The sequence below is a fragment of the Eumetopias jubatus genome, unplaced genomic scaffold (genome assembly GCF_037043125.1).
Source record: "Eumetopias jubatus isolate StellerSeaLion01/CBP00866 unplaced genomic scaffold, mEumJub1_p1.0 scaffold_11, whole genome shotgun sequence".
NCBI lineage: Eukaryota > Metazoa > Chordata > Mammalia > Carnivora > Otariidae > Eumetopias > Eumetopias jubatus.
In genome coordinates, this window is record NW_028274817.1 from 87,045,529 (window position 1) to 87,073,487 (window position 27,959).

The 27,959-nt window shown below is 45.4% G+C and overlaps 1 protein-coding gene across 4 annotated transcripts; it reads left to right on the forward strand.

Annotated features, from left to right (window-relative positions):
• On the forward strand, nt 1-27,959 carry ZNF674 (zinc finger protein 674). Of its 4 annotated transcripts, none has more exons than XM_088028818.1 (6): nt 1-208; nt 753-885; nt 2,663-2,708; nt 6,563-6,689; nt 6,977-7,072; nt 25,890-27,959. In XM_088028818.1, the coding sequence occupies exons 3-6, from the start codon at nt 2,694-2,696 to the stop codon at nt 27,380-27,382; spliced, it is 1,731 nt and encodes a 576-aa protein (XP_087884944.1). In that variant the 5' UTR covers nt 1-208; nt 753-885; nt 2,663-2,693; the 3' UTR covers nt 27,383-27,959. The 4 variants fall into 4 exon arrangements, with proteins under 4 accessions (XP_087884944.1, XP_087884945.1, XP_087884943.1 ...); XM_088028819.1 differs by having other exon boundaries at nt 790-885; XM_088028817.1 differs by lacking the exon at nt 1-208 and having other exon boundaries at nt 225-885.

Consider the following 27,959-nt stretch of genomic DNA (forward strand, 5'->3'; position numbering starts at 1 on the left):
GGTGCGAGGTCGCACCGGTTGTTGTTATCCGCCCCGACTGTCGGGTTGTGGGAGGCAAGGACGGGGAGGCGGAGCGGACACGGGCTGCAGGGGAGGGCAGGGGTGGTGGGTTCGCGCCCCTGCGGGCTCGCGGCCGGGCCGGCTGAGTGTGGGCACCGGGATGCGGGCGACGGCAAGTGATACAGTCAGTGAGTTTGCTGAGTGCCTAGTAAGTGCGAGGCGCCTTTGGGGTTCCCGGGCATCTTCCCGACGGCCTGTGAGCAGATGCTGCGATTATCTTCATTTTATTGCGAGGAAGCAGGAACAGAAAGGCTCGGGCACCTGTCCGAAGTCACACAGCTAGTCAACCCCGGGGGAGCCTTCTGTGTTTTGTCCCCCTGCCTGGCGCTTAGCTTTTCCAACTAACGTTCCCGAAATTGATCAAGTTTGTGGTTGCTGTCTGCCTTCCCTGCTCGAATACAGCTCCACAAGGTCGGGGACCTGGGATTGTTTGTTCCCTGATGTATCTGCAGCACGTAGAACAGGCACATAGCGGGCCCGCAACATTTTCACTGAATGAGTAAAAGCGACAGAGCAGGCAATCCGTTCGATTCCGGAGCGGGGACTCTTAGGCATAGTAGGGCAGGGCTCAGCTCCTTGTCTGCTGATAACTGGGGTCCTACTAAACGTTACTCTCCAAACTCAGATGAGGCCTTGTGCTTCCTTCCATAAATGAAAACATTTGAGTTTTCCTCCACTTCACTCCATCATAGGGGTTGTGAATCGCATCTCCTGTGTGGTCCTTTCCAGGAGCAGGGTGCATCACTGAGACCACTGCTCACCAACTGCAGATTCCTGCTCCTGGGCTTCCTAGTCTACAGAAGAGCCAGTGTGACGCCTCAGAAGGTGAGTCTCCCTGGGTCAGAGGCACAGACGTGGTGCTGCAGGGATGGTCGCAGCTGAGATGGGTTTGTCTCTGAATCCTTTGGTCCTGCATCCTTGGGAACTAGAGAGCTCTTAGGAGGGGCCTAGGAGGAGGAGCCTCAGCCCGGGGCAGAGGATGCAGGGTCCCAGGACAGATCCAGAACCCAGTGCAGGGGGTGCAGGCGCCCGGGACAGACCCGGACCCCAGGGCAGGGGGTGGAGGCTTAGAGGACAGCAGGTCCAAGAAGAGCTGGACCTGCAGCGGCCTCTGTCCCTCCTCCAGCTGGGAGAGAGCATGCCCACCGTGTGACCATGGGCAGTCGGACCCCATCGGAGGAGAGAGATGAAATGTGCAGGTGGATGGAGGGATGCTACCATGAGGCAGTGGCCTGCCGCAGTCCTGCAGGGGCAGGATCAGGGGGACGAGGATCACTGCCAGCCTGGAAGGACTCTGTCCTCTCCTGCCACTGGCGCCTGTGTGCACAGCCGAATGCCCCCCTCTTTTCCATCGGCTGTGTTTGGATTTGCGTCAGCCCTAGAGTGTGAACATCCCACCCACCCCTACACAAATGTTGACTCTCCCCCTAGTCTGAGTAAAGTGCAGAAGGCTTTTGTTTTCTTTTGTCCTTGGTAAAATTTGCAAGTAGTCTGCAGGTACGCCGTCTTCTGGTTCTGCTGCCTCATTTTGGTGGTACCGTGACGGGGCCTGAAAGCAGGAGACATTAAGCTGCATGGAGCTGAGCGCTGGGGTCCCGAGGCTGCCACCGGGGTTGCTGCGGCAGCAGCTACTCTGTGCAGAGGCTCCTGGCGGAGACATTGTTTACAGAACTGCCAAGCAGGGGCGCCTGGGTGGCTCAGTCGGTTAAGCGTCAGCCTTCGGCTCAGGTCATGTTCCCAGGATCCTGGGATCGAGCCCCGCGTCGGGCTCCCCACTCAGTGGGAGGCCCTCTCCCTCTCTACCTGCAGCTCCCCCTGCTTCTGCGTGTGTTCTCTCTCCCTCCGTCAAATAGATAAACAAAATCTTAAAAAAAAAAAAAAAGGAAAGAAAACTGCTAAGCAGGGAAGAGCAGGCAATTGAATGGACATCCTGGGAAAGGAAGTCACGAGCCGGGATCGGGGTGGAGGCGGGCAGTGAGGGCCAGTGTGTGCAGGGTGACAAGGTCAGTGGTTTCCACATTCCTCGTGCAATGACCAGTGCTGGGCTCTTCACCTCCCTTCCCGCTCCCTGCCCCTTCCCCTGCCCTGGTTTGTCTCCGTCCTGCAAACCACAGCCAGAGGTCCGCGTCCTCCAGACGCTGCTGTCTGTCACCTCTGGGGCTCAGTGTCATCAGTTTTCATTGCCATTTTATGAGTGATAATGTTCACATTCAAAAATGCAAGTAAAGAGAAGACGCAAACTGCAATCAGCAGTCAGAGAAAAGCAGTGTCAACATTTTAGCAAACGCTCTGGCACACTGCCGTTCCTCAGTGGGTACGTACTGGTGAACAAATGAGCTTGCACTGCCCTTGTGTTCTTGTGATCTCCTTTTAAATATGTTAAGAAATGAAACAAGGTTCATTTGGGGCAGTTTGGAAGCCCACAGACACAGGTCCTGTGCAAAGCCCACACGAGCTTACCCACGTGGCAGGGACCGGGCTGGAGCTCCCAGGCTCGTTGCACATCATTCTCCCCAGGTGCAAGGGTGATGGTCATCAGGCTGGTGGGGACGGTCTCATGGCTGAACGCTCTGATCTCGACCCGCTCATTCTGTCTTCCTAGATCCCCCGCCCTTTGTCCGGGGCAGAACAGGATGGCCACGGCCCAGGTGAGTGCCGAATTTCCCCCCTCCCTTGCTTCCAGGGCACTTGAGGCAGCTTCGGGGTACCTGTACCGTACCCCTGACAGATCTGTCGCTCCCTTCTGCCGTGGCTGTTTTCCATTCAAGCTGTAATCCACCTCCGGTTTCTCCGATCCTTCCCCCCCCCGACCCCGCCACAAAAACCCAAGATAGAAAACAAGAAAAGAGAGAAGGAAAGTGACTGTTCTCATCTACTTCTTCCTCTGGGAAACGCACCTCCTCGTTGTTCTTCCGCTTCTCAGGGAAGCTCGTTGAAGCCCATAGACTCGCTTTTTCTGTGTCTTCGCTTCCACCTCACTGTTTGCTTTTTCATTATATTCAAAGAACGAAAATCCATGCTTGACGTTCCGTGCGCTGAAGAACGGTCACAGCATCCCTATTTCTTCTGCCCCCCGGGGCCACGTTTCTCCTCAGAGTGCCCCCCCCCGTAACAGTGTGGGGATGGTGTGGGGCAGCTGCGTTTCTGTCAGCTGCAGGAGCTGACTGCAGGTCCATAGGCCGTGGTGGGTGAGCGTGTGCACAGATGCCGTGCCAGCCCCGCTCCCGTCTTGTTCTTCCCGCCTGGTTCTACCCTGGGTGGTGTTGCTCCTCGGTGCAGAAAGAAGATTTCCGTTCGCATGCGGTGCTCCGCATGTGTCATTCAACTGTTGCTCTCTTTGTGCATAGTCAGCATTTGGATGTTCTTTTTCTGTTCTGTACGGAGCCTCTTGGATGACTCTTTATGTGTGTGTTCAATAGTGCGGGTATTTAAGGAGGATACACCTAGAAGTTGGATTTTGGGGTCAAAGGTATTCATACTTGAATCGGCTGTCCCAAACCCTAGACTAGTTACGACTCTCCCAAAATGTTAAAGACCAGATAATTTCTGTGTTCAGCTTTTCCAGGCTGTTGAAAGTTGAAAAGGAAACCAGTTGGTTTTATGGAGCCACTTACCTTTAAATTTGATAAAGATATTCCAGAAAATAAGTTATACACCTGATTCACTTGAGACCATGGACGTCAAGATTCTAAACACATAGTCTGAACAGAGTGTTGATAATGTTGAATCGAGCGCTGTGCGAAATGATCTGTGCGTGTGGTAAAAAATTCACAACAAAAGCTTGTTTGACAAAAGGTGAAAAGTAATTCTCCCCGTCACCCCATGCCCCGTGTCCTTCCTTGTTTCACACGTTCTCGGCGAGATCCCGTATGCACGTGTCTTTGCACCTAAGAATGCCATTTGCTTTGGAACTCTTCCTTCCCATATTCCAGCACATTCTGGGCTTTTCCACGATCATTCCGTTTCACTGTGTGTTTGAACAACCCCGGGTTTTTCCACCTGGGCCCGCTTGACATTTGGGGCCAGGCAGTGCTGTGTTGTGGAGGGCGGCTGTGTGCCCTGGACGCTATCTAACCGTCCCTGCCCCGGGCTCCCCTGATGCCAGTGTCCCCAACCTCGTCCCCCTCCGTGGTGACAGTGAAGAGTTTCTCCAGACATTGCCGCCTGTTCCCCGAAGGGTTAAATCACCCCCGGGTGGTACTCCATTTCCAAAACTGGCTCTGTGATATTCCACTGGCTGGAAATACCGTCCCGTATATTTGCCTTCTGCCGGGGCCGTACACTGAGGATAGTCTTGTCTGTTGACATCATAAACGATGCGGCGATACTCAGCCGTGTACGGTTCAGTCTGTTCCTCGTGAGCTTGTCTCACCTGCAAGATAGCTGTCTGGAGGTGAGGATTCTAGGTCAGAGGCTCTGCGCATCGTGAATTTTGACAGCTGAGGGCCTCCGAGCCAGGTGTTGCCCTGCGCTCACCAGTGTGGTCTTTGGTCCCCAGCACCTGAGCTGTCACTTGGGAGGGGTGACAGGAGGGGTGGCTGCTCTGAGAGCCCCACCTTCCCGTCACTGTCCTGCTGCCCAAGGCGTGCCCCGGCTCGTCTCCATCTGCAGCGCTGAGTAACCGGCTGCCCCGTGAGGCCTGTGGGGGCCCTGTGGGTGCCACCTGTCTCCCGGACTGAAGACCGGCCAGTGGGGGGCGGGCAGGGGGAGATGCAGGTGTCAACGGGGGAGGGGGGGTCCTGCTCTCTCTCTGATAGGAATGTGGGCACTCAGAAAAGTGAGCGTTTTTGTGGTGCCAACAAGACCAAACACACACCTTTCCTTCCTTACCTCAGTCTGCTGACCAGGTCAGACTGCCACCCTCCTGCTTCCTGTTCCCTCTCATGGTGGATTAGGCACGATTAGCAGTCGGGTGACCGTGCAGCCGCCTTCTATAGGGAAACAGCCCGGTCCTTGCCTACTGTGTCTTCCCTGCCTGCCTTTCTCCAGCATGTCTCCTCTGCCCTCACACAGAACACTTTATCTCTGACACTTCTGGTCACCAGATGCGGAGGTTTCCGCACACCAAACAACTCGCTGCCGCACCAGATGGGTGTCCTACACGTTAAGTCAGCTTTGACACTGTCTCCCTGGAGATCGCATCAGATCCCACGGGTTAAGGGTTCAGTCCCACCGCACGGCCAGCCCCATGCCCCCCATCAGATGCCAGCCCCGAGTTGCAGGCTTTTGACCAGCGGGCTAGAGGTCAGAGGTCCAGTGACGCCCTCCTGGGATTCGATTATTTGCTAGAGCGTCTCACAGGACCCGGGGACACGCTGACTTAACATTTACCAGTTTGTTAAGGGGTATGATGAAGGATACACACAAACAGCCAGATGAACAGATACACAGGGCAAGGCCTGGGAGGGCCCTGAGCACAGGAGCCTCTGTCCGTGTGGACTTGGCAAGCATCATCCTCCCGGAATATGGATGTGTTCACGCGCCGGGAAGCTCCCCGAATCCCATGCTCTGGGGATTTTATGGCGGCGTCATACCGCAACTCCGATCAGTGGTTAACTCCATTTCCAGCCCCTCTTCCATCGCTGGAGAAGGGTGGGTGGGGCTGAAAATCCGGAGCTTGCGGTCACAGCTCGGCCTTTCTGGTCTCCAGCCCCATCCGCTCACCTCGAGTCCCCTATCAGAACACGAGATGCTCCTTGTATTCTTCTCACGTGGGGATTTGTCAGGGTTTTAGGAGCTCTGCAACAGGGACCTAGAGCCAAGAGCAGTACATATCTCCTATTACCTCACAGTCCTGACCGAGGAGCTGTGTTCAGAACTGTTGTCATAGCTCTGTGTCCTCTGCGAAGCCTTCTCTGCCTGCCCTGAGCCGAACTGACTGCTCTGTAGGCTCCGTTCCCTGTTCTGTCTCTGCCATTGCCCTCGGAGGACAGGCAGCCCGCCCCCCTGCCCTCCCCCCCCTTTTCCCGGGTACCTCGATTAAGTGTGGTGTTTCTCCCCCTACTAGGGGAAGCGCCCTCGGTTCAGAGAGGGTGTGTTTGTTTTCATCATTCCTTGTATGCTGTGGACTTAGCAGCGTGATCCGTGTTCAGGCAGGGAGCTGCAAGATTGCATTTCCAGAGGAAGCTCTCTTTACCGCCTCTTCTGTTTCTTTATAACGTTTAAAGTAATTTAGGTGGCATAAACATTGCATCCCCTATGCGGTCTCAGGTCGTGCGGCGAACAGCAGGGAACAGTTGCGTCGAGAAGGGCAGTGCAGTGTCGTGTTGAAGGACGTGGGTGTGGCGAGCAGAACGCGTGCATTTTCATCCCTCTGTCCTCGCTGTGTGACCCTGGGCAAGTGACTTCCCACTCTGTGCAAAGCCAGTCTGCCCTCTGTGCGGGGTGTCCCGGGGTGGGCGCCAGATTGAATCTCTGCTGCGTGCGGAAGTCTGAGGATGGGACGCAGGGTCCCGGTCCCCGAGCGCAGCACTCCGGGCTCATGAGGAATGTGCCGTTGCAGGAATCCTTGACCTTCAGGGATGTGTTTGTGGACTTCACCCTGGAGGAGTGGCAGCAACTGGACTCCGCTCAGAAGAGCCTCTACAGGGATGTCACACTGGAGAACTACAGCCACCTGGTGTCCGTGGGTGAGGGACGGCTGCGCAGCGTGACTGGGACACGCGCGCTCGTGTCACCTCAGCTGCTGCCCGCTCTGGAGCCTCAGGCTCACCGCTGGGAAGTCAGAGCCCCGTGTGCACCCCGCCCAGGGTGTCTGTGCTCTCGCCCTCTCGGTGACTGGTCTGCACGGAGGGGCACAGAGCCGTCCTCAGGGGGCGCGCGCCGAGGCCGGACCGTCTCGGTTGGCAAGGAGAGGCCCCGGTTCCGGAACGCCTCTGGCATTGCTAACGACGTCTGTGTCATTTCCCCTCCTCAGGATACCTCGTTGCCGGACCGGATGAGGTCTCGAGATTGGGACGAGGAGAAGAGGCCAGGAGGGCAGACGGAGGGCCGTCAGCGCCGAATTTTCCAGGTGAGCCCGCCCGCGGCCCGTCGGGCCAGGGCAGGGGACCCAGGAGGTCAGCGAGAGCTGGGCGTCAGGGGCGGGCCTGGGGGCTCTTCTCAAAGTCCCTAGACTCGGGGACCTGACTTGGCTTCGATGAAACCAGCCGCCGTGGTATGCACGTGACGCCCCCCGCCGCCCTTCCGCAGCCCCCTGGTTCTGCTCGGGGTTCAGGTCCCAAGTCCACCTCCCGGTATCCCGGGTGGCCTCTGCCCTTTCCTGCTCCCCCTCCTGTCTGGAAGCTTTGAGGGTGTTTCCCCTCCCGTGGGCATTTGCCTTTTGCTCAGAAGAGATGTGCTGTGGGTGTGACGCGTCCTCTTTGTCGTCCTCTGGGCCCCTCACATCTGACGCTGGGAGCCCTCTTCAGCCTCAGGGAAGCCATCCCGCCTGGCTTGCTGGAGCCGGTGGGGACCGGAAGCTTTGCCGGTGGCCTCCGGCTCGGGCCAGGCCGGGCCGGGCCGCCCCCGTGCTCTCTCCCTGCGCTCCTGTCGTGCTCAGCCGCGTCAGCCCTCACGGGACCCAGTCCTCGCTTCTCAGTCCCTCTGCCTCTTCCGGATGGGACCCGACGCCGCCTGTTGTCAGCTTCCTGCTCTTACCACTGCCTCCCTCCCACTCACCTGTTTTGTCCTCCGGGTCCTCTCTGTCTTTCCCCAGAACACAGGGGACCCGGAGAGGACATCCCTCCCGGGCGGCCCGCTTCAGTGAGCGCCGCCTCCGTCCTGGGCACAGCGGCTCTTGGCCTCCTCCTCCGTGGGTTTGGTTGGTTTGGCTCTGGGCGGCCCCTTGTGGGGATCCACACACTCTTCAGATGCCGGCCTTCCTCTGCTTCTGGCGCGCTCCCAGCGGCTGCTCCGGGCGCCCGCCCTGGACGCCTGGCGTCCGGCCTCGGCGCGCGCCCCCTGGATGGCTTCCCCACAGCCCGCCTCTGCTGGGCTGGGCACCCTCTCTCTGTCGGGGCCTCCCCGGGCTGGCCTGCACCTGCCTCTCCCACGGCTGTTCGGGGGTACAGCGTCCTCTCCGTGCTCCGTCAGCCCCGTACCCGCTGCCGTGCGCAGAACCATCCGCGTTTCTGCTCTGCTCGTGGCCTGGTTTTGCCTGCCTCCGGGGTGTCCGGGAATTGAACTGGCTGAGTCTCGTTCTCAGTCCAGTGGTGCCCTGGAAGGAGGAAGCGCACGCTCAGAGGCACAGCCCCCTCCCTGAGTCCGGTAACCTTACGTGAAAACCTGTTCTGTTGGAAGGAAGTGTACCCACGTTGGGTGTGCGTGCAGGGCAGTCCGGGACCCAGGTCATGTCAGCACATTCTCAGCCACACCTCCACGTTCTGCCTCTTCTCAGGGTTTCTCTTTGTAATCCTGCGGATGGGCACCTCCTGGGTCCCGGGAATCCCTTCATACCTGCGTTTCTGGAGATGCCTATTCTATCTCCCCTCTATCAAAACTCAGGATTTATCTCAGTTCCACCTTGGCCTTCTCCTCAGCTCTTCACCATGCTTGCCACGTTCTTATTTGTAGTTTCTCTGTTGGTTACATTTGTTAAGTGTAAATGATAGAGCTCAGCTTCTATGTCTGCATTCCATCTGGTAACTCTCTCTAAACCTAGCTAAGCGTCTGTGGCTTATTCTCTGCCTAGAACACAGAACCCTAGAGAGAATGCCTGCATCTTATTCTTTCCTGTCGCGGTGTGGGGCTGGTGGAACATTCGATAAATAATCTTTCCTTCTGGAGGAGGGCAGAGGAAGGAGGTTCGGTGCTCACCCACAGCCGGGGGTCACTGGCTCCGGCTTTGGAGCTCACAGCCCAGACTGGATTTCTGGCTTCTTCGCTCGCTAGCTGTCCCTCTGCACACTCGCCTCAGAGCCTCTGGGCCTGCTTGTAGAGCGGGGCTAATGCTAGAACTTACGGGATTGTCAGGGTTGAATGAGTGGATGAATGTAAAGCACCAGAAGTGGTGCCTCGACCCCCGGGAGCTTTCGGTAGTGGTTATCGCTATTTTTATTGTTTTTAATAGAACATGTCTTATACTACAGTCTTTGTTAACCCAAGGCATTCACATAGTGACCTGTGGACCCCACAGGATCCTCACGGTTAGGCCGTGGAAATTCCACCCAATGGAAATTGTTCCAGAAAGCCCCGGGTGGTCCCGGTTCTGTGCACTGTGAGGGACACAGCAGATAGCCCGGCGCCCATGGCCAGTTAGGATCCACCGTTTTAAATATCCCCAGAGGAGGGCTCAGAGAGACACGGCCAGGCCTCACCGAGGAGCAAGGGGTCGGGGGGAGGAGACGACAGGAGCAGGTGGACAGCTTTTTCTCTTCCGCCATTCCTCCAGACTTCAAGCCGCTTCGGGACTTGCATATTCCCCTGGGCCTATAGGAGATTTCTGGCAGGTCCCAGAAATTCTCTGGTTGTTCTGATGGGGCTCCTGGGTGACTCAGTCAGTTGGATGTCTGACTCTTGATATTGGCTCAGGTCGTGAGCTCAGTGTCCAGGGCTCCAGCCCTGCATCGGGCTCTCCTCTCAGTGGGGAGTCTGCTTGTCTCCCTCTCCCTCTGTCCCTCCCCCTTTTTGCTCTCTGTCTCTCTCTCTCAAATAAATAAATAGACCTTTTTAAAAAATTCGCTGGTTGGTCTGAGAGAAATCTTCTAGGAATGGTTAGTCTCGAGTGGCCTCGCTCTAGTAATCCAAATTGTCCAGTCCCATGGAGTAGGGTGAAGTCTGACGTTCATCAAAAGGTTGTTGAGCTTTTCACGGAAAGGTCTTTGCCTTTGTGAATTTTCCCTGGCTCTTGTTTTCCGTTTTGTTCACTTCTCCTTTTACCTTTATTTCCTTTTTCCTACTTACTCTGGGTTTACTTTGCTTTCTTTTTTTTTTTTTTTAAGATTTTATTTATTTATTTGACAGAGAGAGACATAGAGCAGGAACACAAGCAGACGGAGTGGGAGAGGGAGAAGCAGGTTTCCCGCTGAGCAGGGAGCCCGATGCGGGGCTCGATCCCAGGACCCCGGGATCATGACCTGAGCCGAAGGCGGACGCTGAACGACTAAGCCATCCAGGCGCCCCTACTTTGCTGTTCTTTATCTAGCCTTTCCCCCCAACATTTGATTATACAAATTTTCATACCAAACAAGTGAAAGAATTATAGTTTGAACACCCACAGAATTCCCCCTGGAGTCTACAATGAACATTTTGCTCTATTTGCTTTTTCTTCTGTCTGTGTACTAATTCCTCTGCCCTTCCATCAGTCCTCTTTCCTTTTGTGATGAGTTTCTTAGTAAGTTTCAGAGATCGGTACCCTTCACCCCTGAATATTTCCACAGGCGTATCATTAACTAGAGGTCACAACTTTTTAATATTGTTTTTTCTTTTTCTTTTTTTTTTAAACTTTTTTTTTTAAGATTTTATTTATTTATTTGAGAGAGAATGAGAGAGAGAGAGAGAGAGCATGAGAGGGGGGAGGGTTCCGAGGGAGAAGCAGACTAACTGCTGAGCAGGGAGCCCGATGCGGGACTCGATCCCGGGACTCCAGGATCATGACCTGAGCCGAAGGCAGTCGCTTAACCAACTGAGCCACCCAGGCGCCCTAATATTGTTTTTTCTTAATGCTTAATAGGTATTTTAATAAAAGGAAATTCATAAATAGTACCGTATGGAATTTGGTTGTATGTAATAATGTTTTAATGAATTCCCATATGTGTTTTCATTACATATTTATGCAGATGTGACTCTTCTTTTTTTAAGTGAGGTTTATTGAGGTATAATAAATATACCCTGAACTTCACCTTTGTTAGGTGTATGATTCCATAGATTTAACAAAGATTTAGTCATGTAACCACCAACACCATCAATATATTGGACCTCTTCATTCCCCTAAAGCATCCCTTTGTGCCCCTTTGTAATTACAATTCTTTCTCACTTCAGTATCTGGGATTTGGATTTGGATTCTTCTCATTTCTATTCTTCTAGTTTTATTCTTTAGAATATCATATAAATGCATTTCATAGTAAATAATTTTATGTGTCTTGCTTCTTTCACTTAATGCTTTTTAGATTCATCCATGTTTGGTATATATCAGCATTTTGTTCCTTTTTGAAGGTAAATAGTGTTATATTTGTTTATTCACTAAGCAGTTTACGCACATTTGAATTTTTTGAATTTTTGGTTATTATGAAAGAAGCTGCTATGAACATTCACGTCCAGGTGTTTGTATGCACACTTATTTATCTTCTTAGGTAAATATCTGGATTCAGATTGCTTGGTCATATGGTGAATGTATGTTTAACTTCACAAGACAGCCTCACACTGTTTCCCAGCACGGCTGTACCATTTTTGTTGACCATCGACAACATGAGAGTTCTAGGTGTTTTGCATCGTTGATAGCGCTTGGTATTATGAGTATCGTTAGTCTTTCTTTCTAGTACTTGTGTTGGAGCATCTCATTTTGATTTTAATTTGCATTTCTCCAATAACTAATGTTTAGCGTCTTTTCATGTGCTTATTAGACATCTCTACATCTTGGGTGAACTGTTTGTGGTAACTTTTTGCCATTTTTGTTGGTATCAAATGGTTAAGAGTTCTTTATATATTCTGGATGCAAGTCCTTTAGCAGCTATGTGTTTTCCATGTATTTACTTCCAGGCTGTGGCTTGTGTTTATCTTAATAGGATCTTTCAAAAAAAAAAAAGACATTCTTTATTTTGATAATGCCCAGTTTATCAAGCTTTTCTTTTATGATCCATGCCTTTTGTGCCCTATTAAACAATTCTCTTTCTAATCCTAATCCATGGTAGCAAAGAGTTTCTCATATGATTTCATTCAGAAGATTTACAATTTTTAGCTCTTATATTTAGGTCAATGGACATAATGAGAGAAGTATTTTTTACCTGGTGTGAGGTAAGGATCAGTGTTCTTTCTTTTGCCTACGCATATTCAATTATTCCAGCAGCTTTTTTGAAAATACTGTATTTCCTCTATCAGTTTACCTTGGCTCCCTTGTTGAAAACAGTTGAACACGTATGTGTTGATCTGTGTGCCTTTACTGCACTTCTTAATTACTATAGCCTTACATTTAGTGTTCAGATCAGGTGGTATGAATCTTCCAGCTTTGTTCTTCCTTTTCATAATGTCTTGGCTATTCTAGGTCCTTGACAGTTTCAAATAAATTTTAGCATCAGCTTGTCAGTTTCTACATAATAGCCTGTGGGGATTTTGTTTGGGATTGCATTAAATCTATGGATCATTGAAATACCAATATTGAGTCTTCCAATTCATGAACGTGATGTAGCTCTCTATTTATTTAGGTCCTTTAAAATCTATCTCAGTAAGATTGTAGTTTTGAATGCACAGGTCTTGCATAGGAAGTGCAATTGCAATTTATTCTATTTTCAATATATTTACTTTTTGTCAATATCTCCGTATTTTTTTAGTTTAATAGTTGCTCTAGGGATTAAGATACACAGTTAATCTTTGACATTGTACTTGGGCATATATTTTATTTTGCTTTTTTGTTTTCATAACTTTTAATTTTGATGTAGTTTCAAATTTACAGAAAATTTCAAAATCAATACCAGAACCTCCTATAGACTCTGCCCAGATTCACCAGTTGGTTGCATTTTGCCCTGTTTGCTTTGTCGCGTTATGTATCTACGTCTGTTATCTATATGCATATATTTATATTTAAATGCACTTTTCTGAACCATTTAAGACTGGAGGTGCAATGCCCCTTCATCCATAACACATTACTGTATATTTTCTAAAAACCAGGATTCCCTTTTATAACCCACTGCAGTTATCACAATTGGGAACTTCCACATCGATACACACTGTCCGCGTATTCAAATGTCACCAGCTGCTCCGATGATGTCCCAGTGGGCGGCCTTGGTAACTAAGCAGGTTGCCAAGGCAACAGATTCCGGCAGCCTCAACAGCGGGCAGCAGCTCTGAGGAGCCCAGGCTGTGCCTCCTGGGGAGCAGCCTGGGGAAGGAGGGCCCAGAGGGGGTAGGAGGGCAGCCCCCACTAGGCTTGGAGATGGTCCTTGCCCCAAGGTCAGAGTTAATGAAGCCTTGGGGACCACACAGAGTGAAGTTCCTCCTGGCTACTTAGACTTATGTTTTAACGTTTCACACAATATGTAGAAGCTTTAATATTGGTCCCTTTACCTTATCTCCTTTATGTTATAGTTTTCAAATGCATTATATGTACATACATTTTAACCCCCCCCAGACAATGTAACCATTTTTGCCTTCAACTACCATACATATCTTAAATAATTCAAAAGGAAAAAAATGATCTGTTATACTTACCCAGATATTTTACCATTTCTGCTGTTCTTTATTTATTCCTGAAGTTCTGTGCTTCCCTCTGATACTATTTCCCTTCAGTCTGAAGATCCTGTGTCATTTCTCTTAGAACAAATCTACCAGTGACAATATCTCTTCGTTTTCCTTGTGTGAATTTTTAAATTTCATCTTCATTTTTGAAGGATATTTTTGCTGGATACAGAATTCTGTTGACATTTCTTCACCTTTAGTATTTTTAAGATGTTCCATTATCAGTGCGCCTGGGTGGCCCAGTCAGTTAAGCATCCGACTCTTGATTTTGGCTCATGTCATGATCTTGGGGTTGTGAGATCCAGCCCTGCATGGGGCTCCATGCCCAGCTTAAGATTCTCCCTCTCGGGGCGCCTGGGTGGCTCAGATGGTTAAGCGTCTGCCTTCGGCTCAGGTCATTATCCCAGGGTCCTGGGATCAAGCCCCACATCGGGCTCCTGGCTCAGCGAGGAGGCTGCTTCTCCCTCTTCCTCTCTCTCTGCTCATGCTTTCTCTCTCTCTCTCTGTATCTCTGTGTCTCAAATGAATAAATAAAATCTTAAAAAAAAAAAAGATTCTCCCTCTTCCTCTGCTGCTCCCTGCCCTCCCTCTCTTAAAAAAAATTTCTGAAAAAAAAAAGATGTTCTATTATCTTCTGGCCTCCATTATTTCTGATGACAGCTTCACAGTCATTTGGATCATTGTTTCCTCATATGCAGTGTGCTTTTGTTGAAGGTTTTTCTTTTTTCTCAACTTTGCTTTCCAGCAATTTGATTGTAATGTTTCTGGGGGTTTCTTTGAGTTTATATTTTTTCTGATGTGCTGAGCTTTTTTTTTTTTTTTTTAAAGATTTTATTTATTTGTTAGAGAGAGCAGGGAGAGGAGCAGAGGGAGAGGGACAAGCAGACTTTGTGCTGAGCGCAGAGCCGAGCATGGAATTGGATCCCATAACCCTGATAACATGACCTGAGCTGAAACCAAGAGTCAAGATACCCAACCAACTGAGCCACCTGAGCCACCTAGGCTATGCTGAGCTGCTTGAATCTATAAATTTATATCTTTCTCCAAATTAGGAAACTTAAAAAAAAATTTTTTTAAATTTTTTAAGTATTTTTTAAAAGGTTTTATTTGAGAGAGAGTAGAGAGAGCATGAGCAGGGTGGGGGCAGAGAGAGGGAGAAGCAGACTCCCTGCTGAGCAGGAAGCCTGACACAGGGCTCAATTCCAGGACCCTGAGATCATGACCTGAGCTGAAGGCAGATGCTTTACTGACTGAGCCACCCAGGCACCCCCAAATTGGAAAATTTTTGGCCATTATTTCTTCCGATCTTTTTTCTGCACCAGTCTCTTTTCCTTTGAGGACTCTAATGACATGAATGTTGGATCTTTTGATATTGTCCTGCAGGTATCTGATACTGTTTTTCCTTTCTTGTTTCTCCCAGTCTTTTTTTCTCTCTGTTGTGCAGTTTGACAGGTTGGATCGTCTTTGTCACTTTAACTTCAAGTTCATTGCCATTCTGCTAAGTCCATCCCATGAGTTGGTTTTTTTCTAATTTCAGATAATTGTGTTTTGTAGTTCTAATTTTTATTTCTTTTTTACAGTACTATAATCTTGAGAATTTCTATTTATCCATTTATTTCAAGGGTATTTACCTTTATCTCATAGAGCTTAGTTATAATAGTTGCTTAAATGTCTTTGATAATTCTAGTGCCTGCGTGATCTCAGGATTGGCATTGGTTGATTGTCTTTTCCCTTAAGAATTGGTCGGATTCAGGGGTGCCTGGGTGGCTCAGTCATTAAGTGTCTACCTTCAGCTCAGGTCATGATCCCAGGGTCCTGGGATCGAGCCCCACATCGGGCTCCCTGCTAGGCGGGAGGCCTGCTTCTCCCTCTCCCACTCCCCTTGCTTGTGTTCCCTCTCTCACTGTGTCTCTCTCTGTCAAATAAATAAATAAAATCTTTAATTTTATTTTATTATGTTAGTCACCACATACTGCATCATTAGTTTTTGATGTAGTGTTCCATGATTCATTGTTTGTGTATAGCACCTAGTGCTCCATGCAGTATGTGCCCTCCTTAATACCCATCACCAGGCTAACACATCCCCCCACCGCCCTCCCCTCTAGAACCCTCAGTTTGTTTCTGAGTCTATAGTCTCTCATGGTTTATCTCCCCCTCCAATTACCCCCCGCCTTCATTTTTCCCTTCCTACTATCTTCTTTATTTTTTTAATTAACATATAATGTACTATTTGTTTCAGGGGTACAGGTCTGTGATTTATCAGTCTTACACAGTTCACAGTGCTCACCATAGCACATACCCTCCCCAGTGACCATCACCCAGCTACCCCATCCCTCCCACCCCCCACCACTCCAGCAACCCTCAGTTTGTTTCCTGAGATTAAGAGTTTCTTATGGTTTGTCTCCCTCTCTGGTTTCTTCTTGTTTCATTTTTTCCTCTCTTCCCCTATGCTCCTGTCTTGTTTCTCAAATTCCTCATATCAGTGAGATCATATGATACTTGTCTTTCTGTGATTGACTTATTTCACTTAGCATAATACCCTCTAGTTCCATCCACATCATTGCAAATGGCAAGATTTCGGGGTTTTTTGATAGCTGCATAATATTCCATTGTGTGTGTATATATATATATATATATATATATATATATATATATATACACACACATATATCTCACATCTTCTTTATCCATTCATCTATTGATGGACATCTTGGCTCTTTCCATAGTTTGGCTATTGTGGACATTGCTGCTATAAACACTGGGGTGCACGTACCCCTTCAGGTCACTACATTTGTATCTTTGGGGTAAATACCCAGTAGTGCAATTGCTGGGTCATAGGGTAGCTCTGTTTTCAACTATAAATAAAATCTTAAAAAAAAAAAAGAATTGGTCAGATTTTGCTGGTTGTTGTTATATTGAATAATTTTGAAGATTTTATTTATTTATTTGAGAGAGAGAGAATGAGAGACAGAGAGCATGAGAGGGAGGAGGGTCAGAGGGAGAAGCAGACTCCCCGCTGAGCAGGGAGCCCGATGCAGGACTCGATCCTGGGACTCCAGGATCATGACCTGAGCCGAAGGCAGTTGCTTAACCAACTAAGCCACCCAGGCGCCCTATATTGAATAATTTTGGATTCTATCCTGAATAATGGAGATTGTTTTGTTGTTTTTAATCTTTGTTTATCACATAAGACACCTGATTAGATTCAGACCACCAGTTTTGTCTCACCTTCTGTGGGTGTTAATTCCATTCAGTTCAGTTTTCAAAGCCTTTGCCATTTTTCTTTGCATCTTTCCTGTGTATGCACCATTCAGGGGTTAGTTTGAGACTTGAGTGGTGATTTAAGTCTTTTTGCAATTATCAAAGACTTGCTTTCCTGCTTCAGGTCTCAAGCATTTGTTATTCCGGTGTTACTCAGACTTGACCTGTGGTTTTAAATCTTAGTTTAGTTCAGTTCTTAAAGCTTTGGTGTGAGGCTTTCCTTACCCCTGCATGCATAGTCCTTAGATGAGCTCAGAACTTGTGGAGGTCATGGCGACAGAGTCTTGCAAAAATATGAGGGGGGACAAAACGGAAACCCACTGTATGAGCTGCTTCTTTACCTTCTGACTCCCCCTCAGAGTGCCTGCTTTTGTTTATTTTTCAGAACCCTCAAGTAGTTGCTTTACATATTTTGTCCAGAGTTTTTCGTTGCAAGAGCAAGAATCAGTAGGAGAGAGAGGCTATGGTAGATCTCCTCCATTGTGGCCAGTAATGGAAACCTTGATTTTATTCATTCTTGCTTTTATCTTTGTTATTTCTGTCCTTCTGCTAGTTTGAATTGAATGTATTTTCCTTTCCTTTTTTCATAAGGTAGAAGCTTAGGTCATTGCTTTGACAGCTTCCTTTTCTAATATAAGCACTGGGAAAGCTTTGACTGTCTCTGAGTACTGATTTAGCTATTTTCACCCCTTTACTGTGGTATAATTAACTTACAAGAAATTGCATGTCTTTATAGTGCACAATCTGGTCAGTTTTGACGTGCACACCCATGAATCCATCACCACAATCAAGATAATGAAGTCATAGAATGAACGGGGAAGGATTTTCTCTTTTCAGTTCTTCGGAAGAATTTGTATAGAAGTTGGTACTATTTTTTCCTTAAATGTTCGATAGAATTCCCCAGTGAAGTCATCTGGGCCTAGAGTTTTCTTTGTGGAAAGATTTAAGCTACAGTTTCAATTTCTTTAATAGATACTGGTTTATTCATATTATTTCTTTTTTTTTCTTTTGCATATAGTCTTTTTTTTAAATTTTATTATGTTATGTTAGTCACCATACAATAAATCATTAGTTTTTGATGTGCTGATCCACGATCCACTGTTTCTGTATAACACCATGCAGCATATTATTTCTTCTTCAATGAGCTTTGGTAATTTGTGTCTTTCAAGGAGTTTGTCTGTTTCACCTGAGTTGTCAAATTTCTTGGCATAAAGGTGTTCATAATATTCTTTTATTATCCTTTTAATTTCTGAGGGTCAGTGGTAGCCTCATTTCTAGTTTTAGAAGTCCAATCTCATGTAGTCATGAAAACTATGAACTTTATTGAAAGGGAAATCTCTCCCCCAACGAATGCCTGCTTCACTGCTTCAGGCTGGGCAGTTTTAGTGGCTAAAAGAAGCATGCTCAGCTTTTTCTTTCTTTACTCTCCTCGCTAGCTCTTCTCCCTTCTCCTCATCCCCCACTCGACAACTAGGCCGTCTCTGGCTCCCTGGCTCCCTGGCTGAAGCAAGTGAGGAAGGAAGGAGATACAAAGGAGAAAAATAGTTTGACCTGACTGATAAAGATGTAATTAGATATTGGTGCCCTCTGCACATGGCAGATTCCAAAGACCAATTCTTCTTCCTGCCCTTGGCACTTCAAGGGTTCCTTAGAGATGCCTCGGCTAGGGCCCTGATTGCAATTTTCTCCTTATAGGCAGTGTCTCTACTCCAGCAAGGCATTTAGCATATCTCCTCCCTGTTTAGCAAACCTCCAGCCCCATAGCACACCTCCAATCTCTCTTTGCTGAGGTCACCTTGATGCTAGCAGGAAGCCCTCTTTCCAAAGTAACCTGGCCCTGTTCACATCTAGAAGGGCCACATCTGCCTAGTAGTGTGTGTGTGTGTGTGTGTGTGTGTGTGTGTGTATAATGGAATATTACTCAGCCATCAAATCTTGATGAAATCTTGCCATTTGCAATGACATGGATGGAGCAAGAGGGTATTATGCTAAGTGAAACAAGTCAGTCAGAGAAAGACAAATACCATATGATCTCACTCATATGTGGAACTTAAACAAAACAGATGAACATAGGGGAAGGGAAAGAAAAGAGAGGAAGGCAAACCATAAGAGACTCTTAACTCTAAAGAGCAAACTGAGGTTTGCTGGAGGGGAGGTGGGAAGGGGGATGGGCTAAATGGGTGATGGGCATTAAGGAGGGTACTGGTTGGGATGAGCACTGGGTGTTATATGTAAGTGATGAATCACTAAATTCTACTCCTGAAACCAATATTACACTACATATTAACTAACTATGATTTAAATTAGAACTTAAACAAAAACCCCAATTACACATTTTCTTTCTTTTTCCTATATTAGTCAAGGCCTGTAGTATAGTGTTTAATAGATGTAGTGATAGTGAATTCCCTGTTTGTTTCTGATTTTAATGAAAATAATGGGGACAGTGATAGTAATATGATGATAGGCAGTATCTGAGTGTTTGCTATGTTCTGGATGCTTTGTACATACTTAATCCTCTGAACAACCCTATCAAGTAGGCTGGTTGGTATCCTCATTTTATAGATGAGAAAACTGAGGCACAGAGAGATGACAGACCTCCTCCAACTCACCATTAAGTATATTTGCTGGGGTATTTCGAAAGCTCCCTTTCATCAAAAGCTTCTTTTATATTCCTGGTTTACTAAGACTTTCTTAATAATCGTAAGGGGCACCTGGATGGCTCAGTTGGTTGAGCATCCAACTCTTGATTTCGGCTCAGGTCATGATCCTCAGAGTCATGGGATCAAGCCCCAAATCAGGCTCTGTGCTCAGTGCAGAGTCTGCTTGTCCCTCCCCCTCTGCTCCTCTCCTGCTCGTGCACTCGCTCGCTTGCTCTCTCTCTCAAATAAATAAATAAAATCTTTTAAAAAATCAAGAATAGATGTTATATTTTCTCAAATGCTTATTTCTGCATCTATTGAGAAGATGATTTTTTCTCCTTAATCTGTTAATGTGGTGGATTATATTAATAGATATTAATATAACAGATAATTGAACTGTGGAGCACCTGGGTGGCTCAGTCATTAGGCGTCTGCCTTCAGCTTGGGTTGTGGTCCCAGGGTCCTGGGATCGAGCCCTGCATCGGGCTCCCTGCTCCGCGGGAAGCCTGCTTCTCCCTCTCCCACTCCCCCTGCTTGTGTTCCCTCTCTCGCTGTGTCTCTCTCTGTCAAATAAATAAATAAGTAAGTAAGTAAATAAATAAATATTACACACACACACATATATATAAAATTGAACTGTTTTTGCATTCCTGTGCTTAAACCCTACTCCGTTGTGAAGCATTTTTTTTAATTCATTGAAGTCAGTCTACTCAAGTTTTGAGTTTTGCATTAATATTTAGAAATGAGTTAGGTTTCCTTTCCTTGTGCTGTCCTCTTATTCTGGTAGACACAGTTATACTGGCTGCATAAAACAGACCTAGTACTTTCCCTTCTTTTTCTAGTTTCTGAAACTGTATTGACTGAAGTATACCTGTTCTTATGAGGTGATATCAATCATCTACAAAAACATCTGGATAGGATGCCCTTTTTTAGGGCAAGACTTTTGATTACGAGTGAAGTTTATAATTTTTAAAATAATTACTGATTTATTCATGTTTTGTACATCTTCTGTCAGTTCTGGTCATTTTTCTAGACAATTATGTTTCGTTTGAGATTTCAGATTTACTGACTTAAGGTAGGATTCTCTTGAGGAAAAGAAAAATAGATTTGATTTTATCAAAGTAAATCATGGCCAAGGTTTAAAGAATAAAATAAGTGTGGTAAAACTATAAAGAAAGTCAAAGGCATATAAACATAAAATTCCGGATAGTGATGATCTGAGAAGAAAGAAAATGAAATGGGCACATCAACTTCAAAGGGAACAATAATTTGGGTTGTTTTTTTTTTAAGTAGGCTCCACACCCAACATGGGGCTTGAACTCATGACCCTGAGATCAAGAGTCACATGCTCTACCAATTGAGCCAGCCAGGCACCCCATGATAATTTGTTTTTTAACGAGTGGTGGATAGGCAGGTGTTTTTTGTATCACTCTTCTTTATAATTTACTGTGTCTTCAAATAATTATGTAAAATTTTCTACTATGGAAGATTGCTCACCTCATTGCTCCTGCCACTCACAAACATACTCACACACAGAGACTTTTGGCTCCCCAATGTTCCCAATATGATTATACCACAATTTTGGTTTCTGACAGTACTGTTGCTTACGACGTTATGACTGTGTAAACACTGGACACAGTTGAGCCATGTAGTAATCTAGGATTCATTTAGTTTTCCTGTATAACTTTGTTTCCTTTGGTTAATAATTGCTTTGTTTCTTTTATTTGCTGCTTTCTCTATGTACTTATCACCAGTTCAACTTTAATACTCCATATCCAGCTATCTAGAGTGACTCGGAATGCTTCCAGAACTATCAGGGGTTCCATCAGTGTTCTACCCCTGAGTTTGTCTGGAGCCATTTGACCCTCTCCCTTCTGGGTGGATTAATCTCATTCCTGCTCATGTGACTGCCATCCTCATATCCTTCACCATTATTCGGGGGATTCCCTCGACTTTCTGCATTGTTGGAGTCCCCATTTGCTTTATGCCATGCCTTCTTCCATATTTCATTGGAGCACATTCTTCCAGTACCTAACTAAGAAAGAATGTAGGTCCATGGGAGGTAAATTTTTTGAGATTTTTTAAATATCTAGACGTGTTTGTTATCCTTGTCCTAGATGGAGAGTTGAGCTTGGAGTAGAGTTCTAGGATGGACATTTCTTTCCCTTAGACTTTTGAAGGCATTGCGCCATTGTCTTCTGATTTTCAGTGTTCCTTTTGAGAACTCTGAATCTATTCTGATTATTGATACCTGGTATCAGTTTTTTTTTTTTTTCTGTCTGTAAGCTTAACCCCCTCCTCCCCTTCATCTCATGCTCTCTGACTTTTCTCCGTGTGCCCTGATGTGGGATCATTTTCACCAGTATTGCTGGGCACTGGGGTAGGAGATAAATCCCTACAGGGATAGTTGCTCCTTTCTCGTGCAGAGCCAAGATGCTGCAGAGCTGGATGGCTACATTTCAAGTCCAAGTGGCCAGCACGGTTTTTTAAAAAGCCCTTTTCACTTTGTGGAAGGTTCCAAGTTGACCCAGTAAAAACAGGCGCCTCAGGCCAAAAAATCATCAGCCTCTAATGGTCAGGCATCTAGGCTCCCAGAAGAGAACAGGTGTTCGGTGCCCCAAGCCAGCAAAATAGTCTTATCAACATAGGGAACATTCCGAAAGCTCAATTCCCAGACTTGAGCCAGGCGCCTGGCTTGCTGTGTTAGCACTTGCCTGCCCCCTACCTTTACTGGTGCTCTTTATTTCTTCATGTGGCTTTGAGTTCCCATATTGTGTCCTTTCTAGAATAGACACATACTGTGTCTGTTCTAGAGCAGAACTCCAAGTTAGGTCAAAGAGTGAGGATGGGGCTTTTGATGGAGGCCCAAAACACATCAGCCCCTCAGGCTGCTGGGAGGCTGCCAGTTTTCACTGCTTACGGGGCAGAGTTGGGGAGCCGGTGGCTTGGGGTACGGGGAGAAGAGGTGAATAGTGCCAAGTGAAACACTACAGATTTGGCTGTTCTCACTGAGGTTCACTGGTTCTTCTTGAATAAATGCTTCGTGATTCCTTGTATGCCTTTGGTTAATTTCCAAAGTCTTGAAAGGATGGATATTGATAATTTTGCCAGTATTTTCATTGCTTTCATGGGGGAGATTTACTGAGATCCTCACTGCCTTTCCAGAAGTCCTGCCTTAGGCATGTCTCTTAAAACTACAGAAAAGTACAGAAAATCATCATTGTAACTAATAACCCTTGTACTTACCTCCCAGAAGTAGCAAATGTCAATATTTTGATACTTGGTGGTGGTGGTTTCTTTAATAAAAGAAATAGAGGTGTACAAATAAAGGTCAAGGCCTCTTTTCCTCTCCTGAGGCCTGTTCCTCTCATTCATTCCCCAGGCAAACAGTATCATGAATTTGGTGAATATCCTTCTAATCCATGTTTTTATACTTGCAGTACATATATTTGTATCTGTAATCATATAGTGTTCCTTTTGTAAATTTACCAGATTACTGGACTTGAACTGTAGGGCTCTTTCTAAAACTTTCTGTCTTTAGCGTTGCCCTTTGAGCTTCACCTCTGCTGATACATTACATTTAGTTCATTCATTTTAACTCTGGTATAGCATTCCAGCATCTGAGTATTGCAGTCCATCGATCCGTACCTCCATTACTGGGAAATTTCATTGTTTATGTTTATTGCCATTCTTGTACATGTATCCTGGCCCACACTTGCAGAATTTTCTCTGTGGTGTAACTACAAGTGGAATACATAGTAGGGTATGTACATTTTTAACATTACTGGATATTATTTACCTTTCTTCTCTCCCATCCATAGAATCAGTTTGCCTTGTATATTTAAGAGTTCTGCATCTGTTTGGGGCACTTGGCTCACTCAGTCAGTGGAGCATGTGACTCTTGATCTCAGGGTTGTAGGTTTGAGCCCTGTGTTACAAATAAAATCTTTAAAAAAAAGAGTTTTGCATCTACTTAAGTGAAATTGTTTTGTAACAGTCTCATATTCTGTTCTTATTTGCTTTTGGCATCAAGATCATTCAGTTTTATATAACATAAGCATTGTTTTACCACCTGTGTTTTGGTTGTTCAGTACCAGGTACATCTCTTTCCATAATTTTATTTTCAACATTTCTCTCTCATTTTGCTCTAATTATCTTTGGAAAACATAAAGCTGATTTTGAAAAATACAATTTAATATGGTTGCCCTTTAACTAATGGGGTTAATATATATTTATTGTGCCATTACTATGTTAGTATTTCTTCTTTTCTTGTATTGTCTATATATCCTGCTTTTTCTTTACCTCTTTTTTTTAAAGACTTTATTTTAGAGAGAGCGAGAGAGCGAGCAGGGGTAGGGGCAGAGGGAGAGGGAGAGAATCTCAAGTAGACTCTGTGCTATGCGGAGCCCGACACGGGGCTCCACATGACCCGAGCCAAAATCAAGAGTCAGATACCTAACCTACTGAGCCACCCAGGTGCCCCTCTTTACCTCTTTCTTCCTGCCCTTACTGCATTTTTACACCCCCCAACTTTTTCCCTGTGATTATTTTCCTCCTGAAATATTCAAGTATCAAGCATTATTGTTAGCCAGTCTTTGTGTGTGATAAATTCCCTATCTTTTCTTGTCCAAAACCACTTTTATTTTGTCATCTTTCTTTGTGATAATTTATCTGGGGATAGAGTTCTAAGATGAAATCAGGCTTCTCTCAGGACTTTGAATACACTACACTGTTTAATCTTTTGACTTCTTTTATTGCTGATGAAGTCTGATGTTGATCTAATTGTTTCTTTGTAGGTGATTTAAAAAATTTCTCCATGGTAGCTTTCCATACTTACTTTCTGACTTAAAAGTCTTGTGGTTCCACTAAACTATGTCCAGGTTCAGTTTTGCTTTTATTTACCACACTCAGGACTCTGGACATTCAGTGGTAGGATGTGTACCTTTCTTCCATCTAGAAAACTATCAGTCATTGTCTCTTCAAATACTGCCTAGCTCAGGGGTCCCTAAGACCACTACCATATTTAGAGATTTTCGAGAAGGACTCATGGGACTCCACATACAGTTGTATCTATAGCTACGGTTTATTAAAGCAATGTAGTAAGGATAGTCTACTAGATCACAAGGGGAAAAGACACTAGCAGAGTCTGGACGAATCCATGTACAGGATTCCTTATGCTGTCGGGTCATACAGGGCACACTTCTCCCAGCAGAGAAAATGCAACAACATGTGTGCCCAGGGAAGCCCATTGGAAACTCAGTACCCTCAGTGGCTCTGCCTAGCACATACCAAAATTCCAGATTCACAGAAGGAAAGGAAATGTTCAACATGAATCACATTGTTTGTACAAGCAGCCTTATCAGTTAGGGAATAGTGGAGACATTCCTGAACTCCAAATTCCCAGATGTCAGCCAGGGCCTAACCTTGCAGCCTAGCCTTTATAAGTATGGCAGTCTCATGACTGCTCTATGAATCCTTTTCTTGGCATATTGCCCCTGTCCCTTTCTCTCTATTCTTTCCATTTGGATTTTCTATTAAACCTATGGTGGAACTTACATTTTTCTCTTTGTCTTACCCTATTTCCATTTTGTTAGCTCTTTATGTTACATTCTGGGTGACTTGTTAAGGTCTGTCATCTGATTCATTTAATCTGTCTTTATCTGTGACTAGTCTGCTGTTCAACCTATTTAGAGTTTTAATAATACCTATATTTTCTATTTATGTTTCTTTTTTCAAATGTTCCCTTCTTTACCCCATAATATAGCTCTTACCCTCTTTCTTTGAATATTTGAAATTTTAAAGTCTAGATTGTTCTCTTAGCTGCAGTTCTAGGAATGGGGTATCTTTAAATGTATCTGCTGATTATCTCTCAAGATGGTTCATTTCCTTGTGAGGTTTAAATTATTTTACTGTGAACTCTTCGGTGAGAATTGGTTTTCCATAGAAGTTCTGTGAGTCCTAAGCTATAAAAACATAAGAATGTATCTTTTAGAGTTTGCCACTCCTAGGAACCTACGAATAACAGGACCAATTTTTATGTTAATTTTTCAGCTTGTGGGCTCTTTACTAAAACTATGATATTTTCAGATTGAGTTACATTACTAGGCTTTTGCTTATAATATCTTTCTTTCCAGTTTCCTTGACCAGTAGGGAGTCTTTCTAGCTCCGCATTAACAAATATGGAAGGCCCTTGTGATCCCAGCTGTAAGTGGGAATTACGTACCAGTTTCCTGAACATTTTTGCCCTGTGGTCTGGATTTCACTGCAAATCCTCAAGCTTCAGTTTCTGTTCACCCCATCACTTTAAATTTCCACTTCACTTTTGACACCTAATACATTTCTTGGTTTTGAGCTTGACTATGTATTAAATTACTTTTGTTAAATATGGGCCAGCATTTCTTTGTGTTTACAGTCAGAGTGAGTCATGGAGGGAGCCCATCCACATCAGCTCAAGTCCTACTGATAGGAGTTCACAGCAAGATGTTTATGAACGAATTTTATCCCATAACATTATAGTAGAAATGTTTACAAATTTGATGAGTCCTTTGCAATTTTTTCTAGAATTCTGGCAAGTTGATGACCAGATAGACAACCACAAGGAAAGCCAAAACCAACTTCTGTGGCAAACTGCATTAGTAGACCAGGAAACACAGAAGGATCAAAGTGGCCAAGAATTCGCAACCTTCAGGAAAATCGTTTATCCAAACACAGACTTTGTTTCTATAAGACAAAGACTCCCTAAATATTATTCCTGGGGAAGGTGTTCAAAACATAATTTAAACTTTCTTTGTCAAAACAGAAGCTATGTAAGAAAGAAAGATGATGAATGTCAGGCACATTGGAAATTATGCTTCCATTCTAATCTCAATAATGCTCAACCTGCAGAGAAATTTTTTGAGCCTCATCAACATGGAAGAGCCCTCCACCAGAAGCAAGCACTTAATAAAACTCAAAGAATTCAAACTAGGGAGAAACTCTATGAGTGTTCTGAATGTGGGAAAGTGTTTATCCAGAAAGCAAACCTTGTAGTACATCAGAGAACTCACACAGGAGAGAAGCCTTATGAATGCTTTGAATGTGCAAAAGCCTTCAGCCAGAAGTCAACCCTCATTGCTCACCAGAGAACTCACACAGGGGAGAAGCCCTATGAATGCAGCGAATGTGGAAAAACCTTTATCCAGAAGTCAACTCTGATTAAACACAAGCGAACTCACACAGCAGAGAAACCATTTGTATGTGGTGAATGTGCAAAAGCCTTTAAGAGTTCATATCACCTTATTAGACATGAGAAGACACACATTAGGCAAGCATTTTATGAAGGAATCCACTTTGGTAAGTCCAGCCTTATGCATCAAAGGACTCGTAACAGTGAGAAACCTGAGTGTAATAAACATGGGAAACCCTTTGATGAGAAAGCCAACCCCAATAAACACCAGAGATCTCACACAAAAGAGAAACTTTATGAGTGCAGTAAATGTGGGAAAAGCTTCAGGGGAAAGTCACACCTCTCTGTTCATCAGAGAATTCATACAGGGGAGAAGCCTTATGAATGCAGCATATGTGGGAAGACTTTCAGTGGGAAATCACACCTCTCTGTCCATCATAGAACTCACACAGGAGAGAAGCCGTATGAATGCAGAAGATGTGGAAAAGCATTTGGTGAAAAGTCAACCCTTATTGTACATCACAGAACTCACACAGGAGAGAAACCCTATAAATGCAATGAGTGTGGGAAAGCCTTCAGCGAGAAGTCACCACTGATAAAACATCAGAGAATTCATACAGGGGAAAGGCCCTACGAATGCAGTAACTGTGGAAAAGCATTCAGTAGGAAGTCAACTCTCATTAAACATCAGAGAATCCACACAGGGGAAAAACCCTACAAATGCAGTGAATGTGGGAAAGCCTTTAGTGTGAAATCCACTCTCATTGTACATCACAGAACTCATACGGGAGAAAAACCCTATGAATGCAGGGACTGTGGAAAAGCCTTCAGTGGGAAGTCGACTCTCATTAAACATCAGAGAAGTCATACAGGAGATAAAACCTATTAAGATACTTGAGAGTGAGAGAATGTCACTATTCGTTATACCTCATTATGTATCACTTCATCCTGGGGATTAACCTTATAAATGTTAAGAATGTCAGAAACTCTTCAGGTATTATTTAATGTTCCTTTAATATAATAAATGTTACAAAAGCATAATTCCAGAAGCATGTAATAAATGTGATCAGTTTTTTACCCAGAATTCTTACCCATGAGTGGAAAATTGTACATCAGAGAATTTGGGGAAATGTTTGTGGTAATCTGTTAAGTGAAAAAACAGATTATAAAACAATATACCATATGGTTTACATTGTAAAAAAAGAGGAAGGATAGGCACTATTGTATCAGTGATTCTGGGTGGTAGAAAAATGGCAACTTTATGATGAGTAAAATTGTATGCACATATATATTTGGTTTATATTTATTTTAGGTGTGTGTATGTAGGTAGGTAGACACATAGAACAAAAAGCTAGGAAGGAAATATACCAAATTATTAAGCAAATTATCATTTGGGTGTTGGGAAATTGATTTTTAAATGTTTTGAGCATAGTCTCCAGAAACTACCAATAAATTGTTTAAGGTAA

Coding starts and splice junctions, on each gene's coding strand:
- ZNF674 (XM_088028816.1), top strand. CDS start 2,589: ATGGTCATCAGGCTGGTGGGGACGGTCTCATGGCTGAACGCTCTGATC. Junction 6,690..6,976: donor CAGCCACCTGGTGTCCGTGG/GTGAGGGACGGC, acceptor TCCCCTCCTCAG/GATACCTCGTTGCCGGACCG. Junction 7,073..25,889: donor GTCAGCGCCGAATTTTCCAG/GTGAGCCCGCCC, acceptor AATTTTTTCTAG/AATTCTGGCAAGTTGATGAC.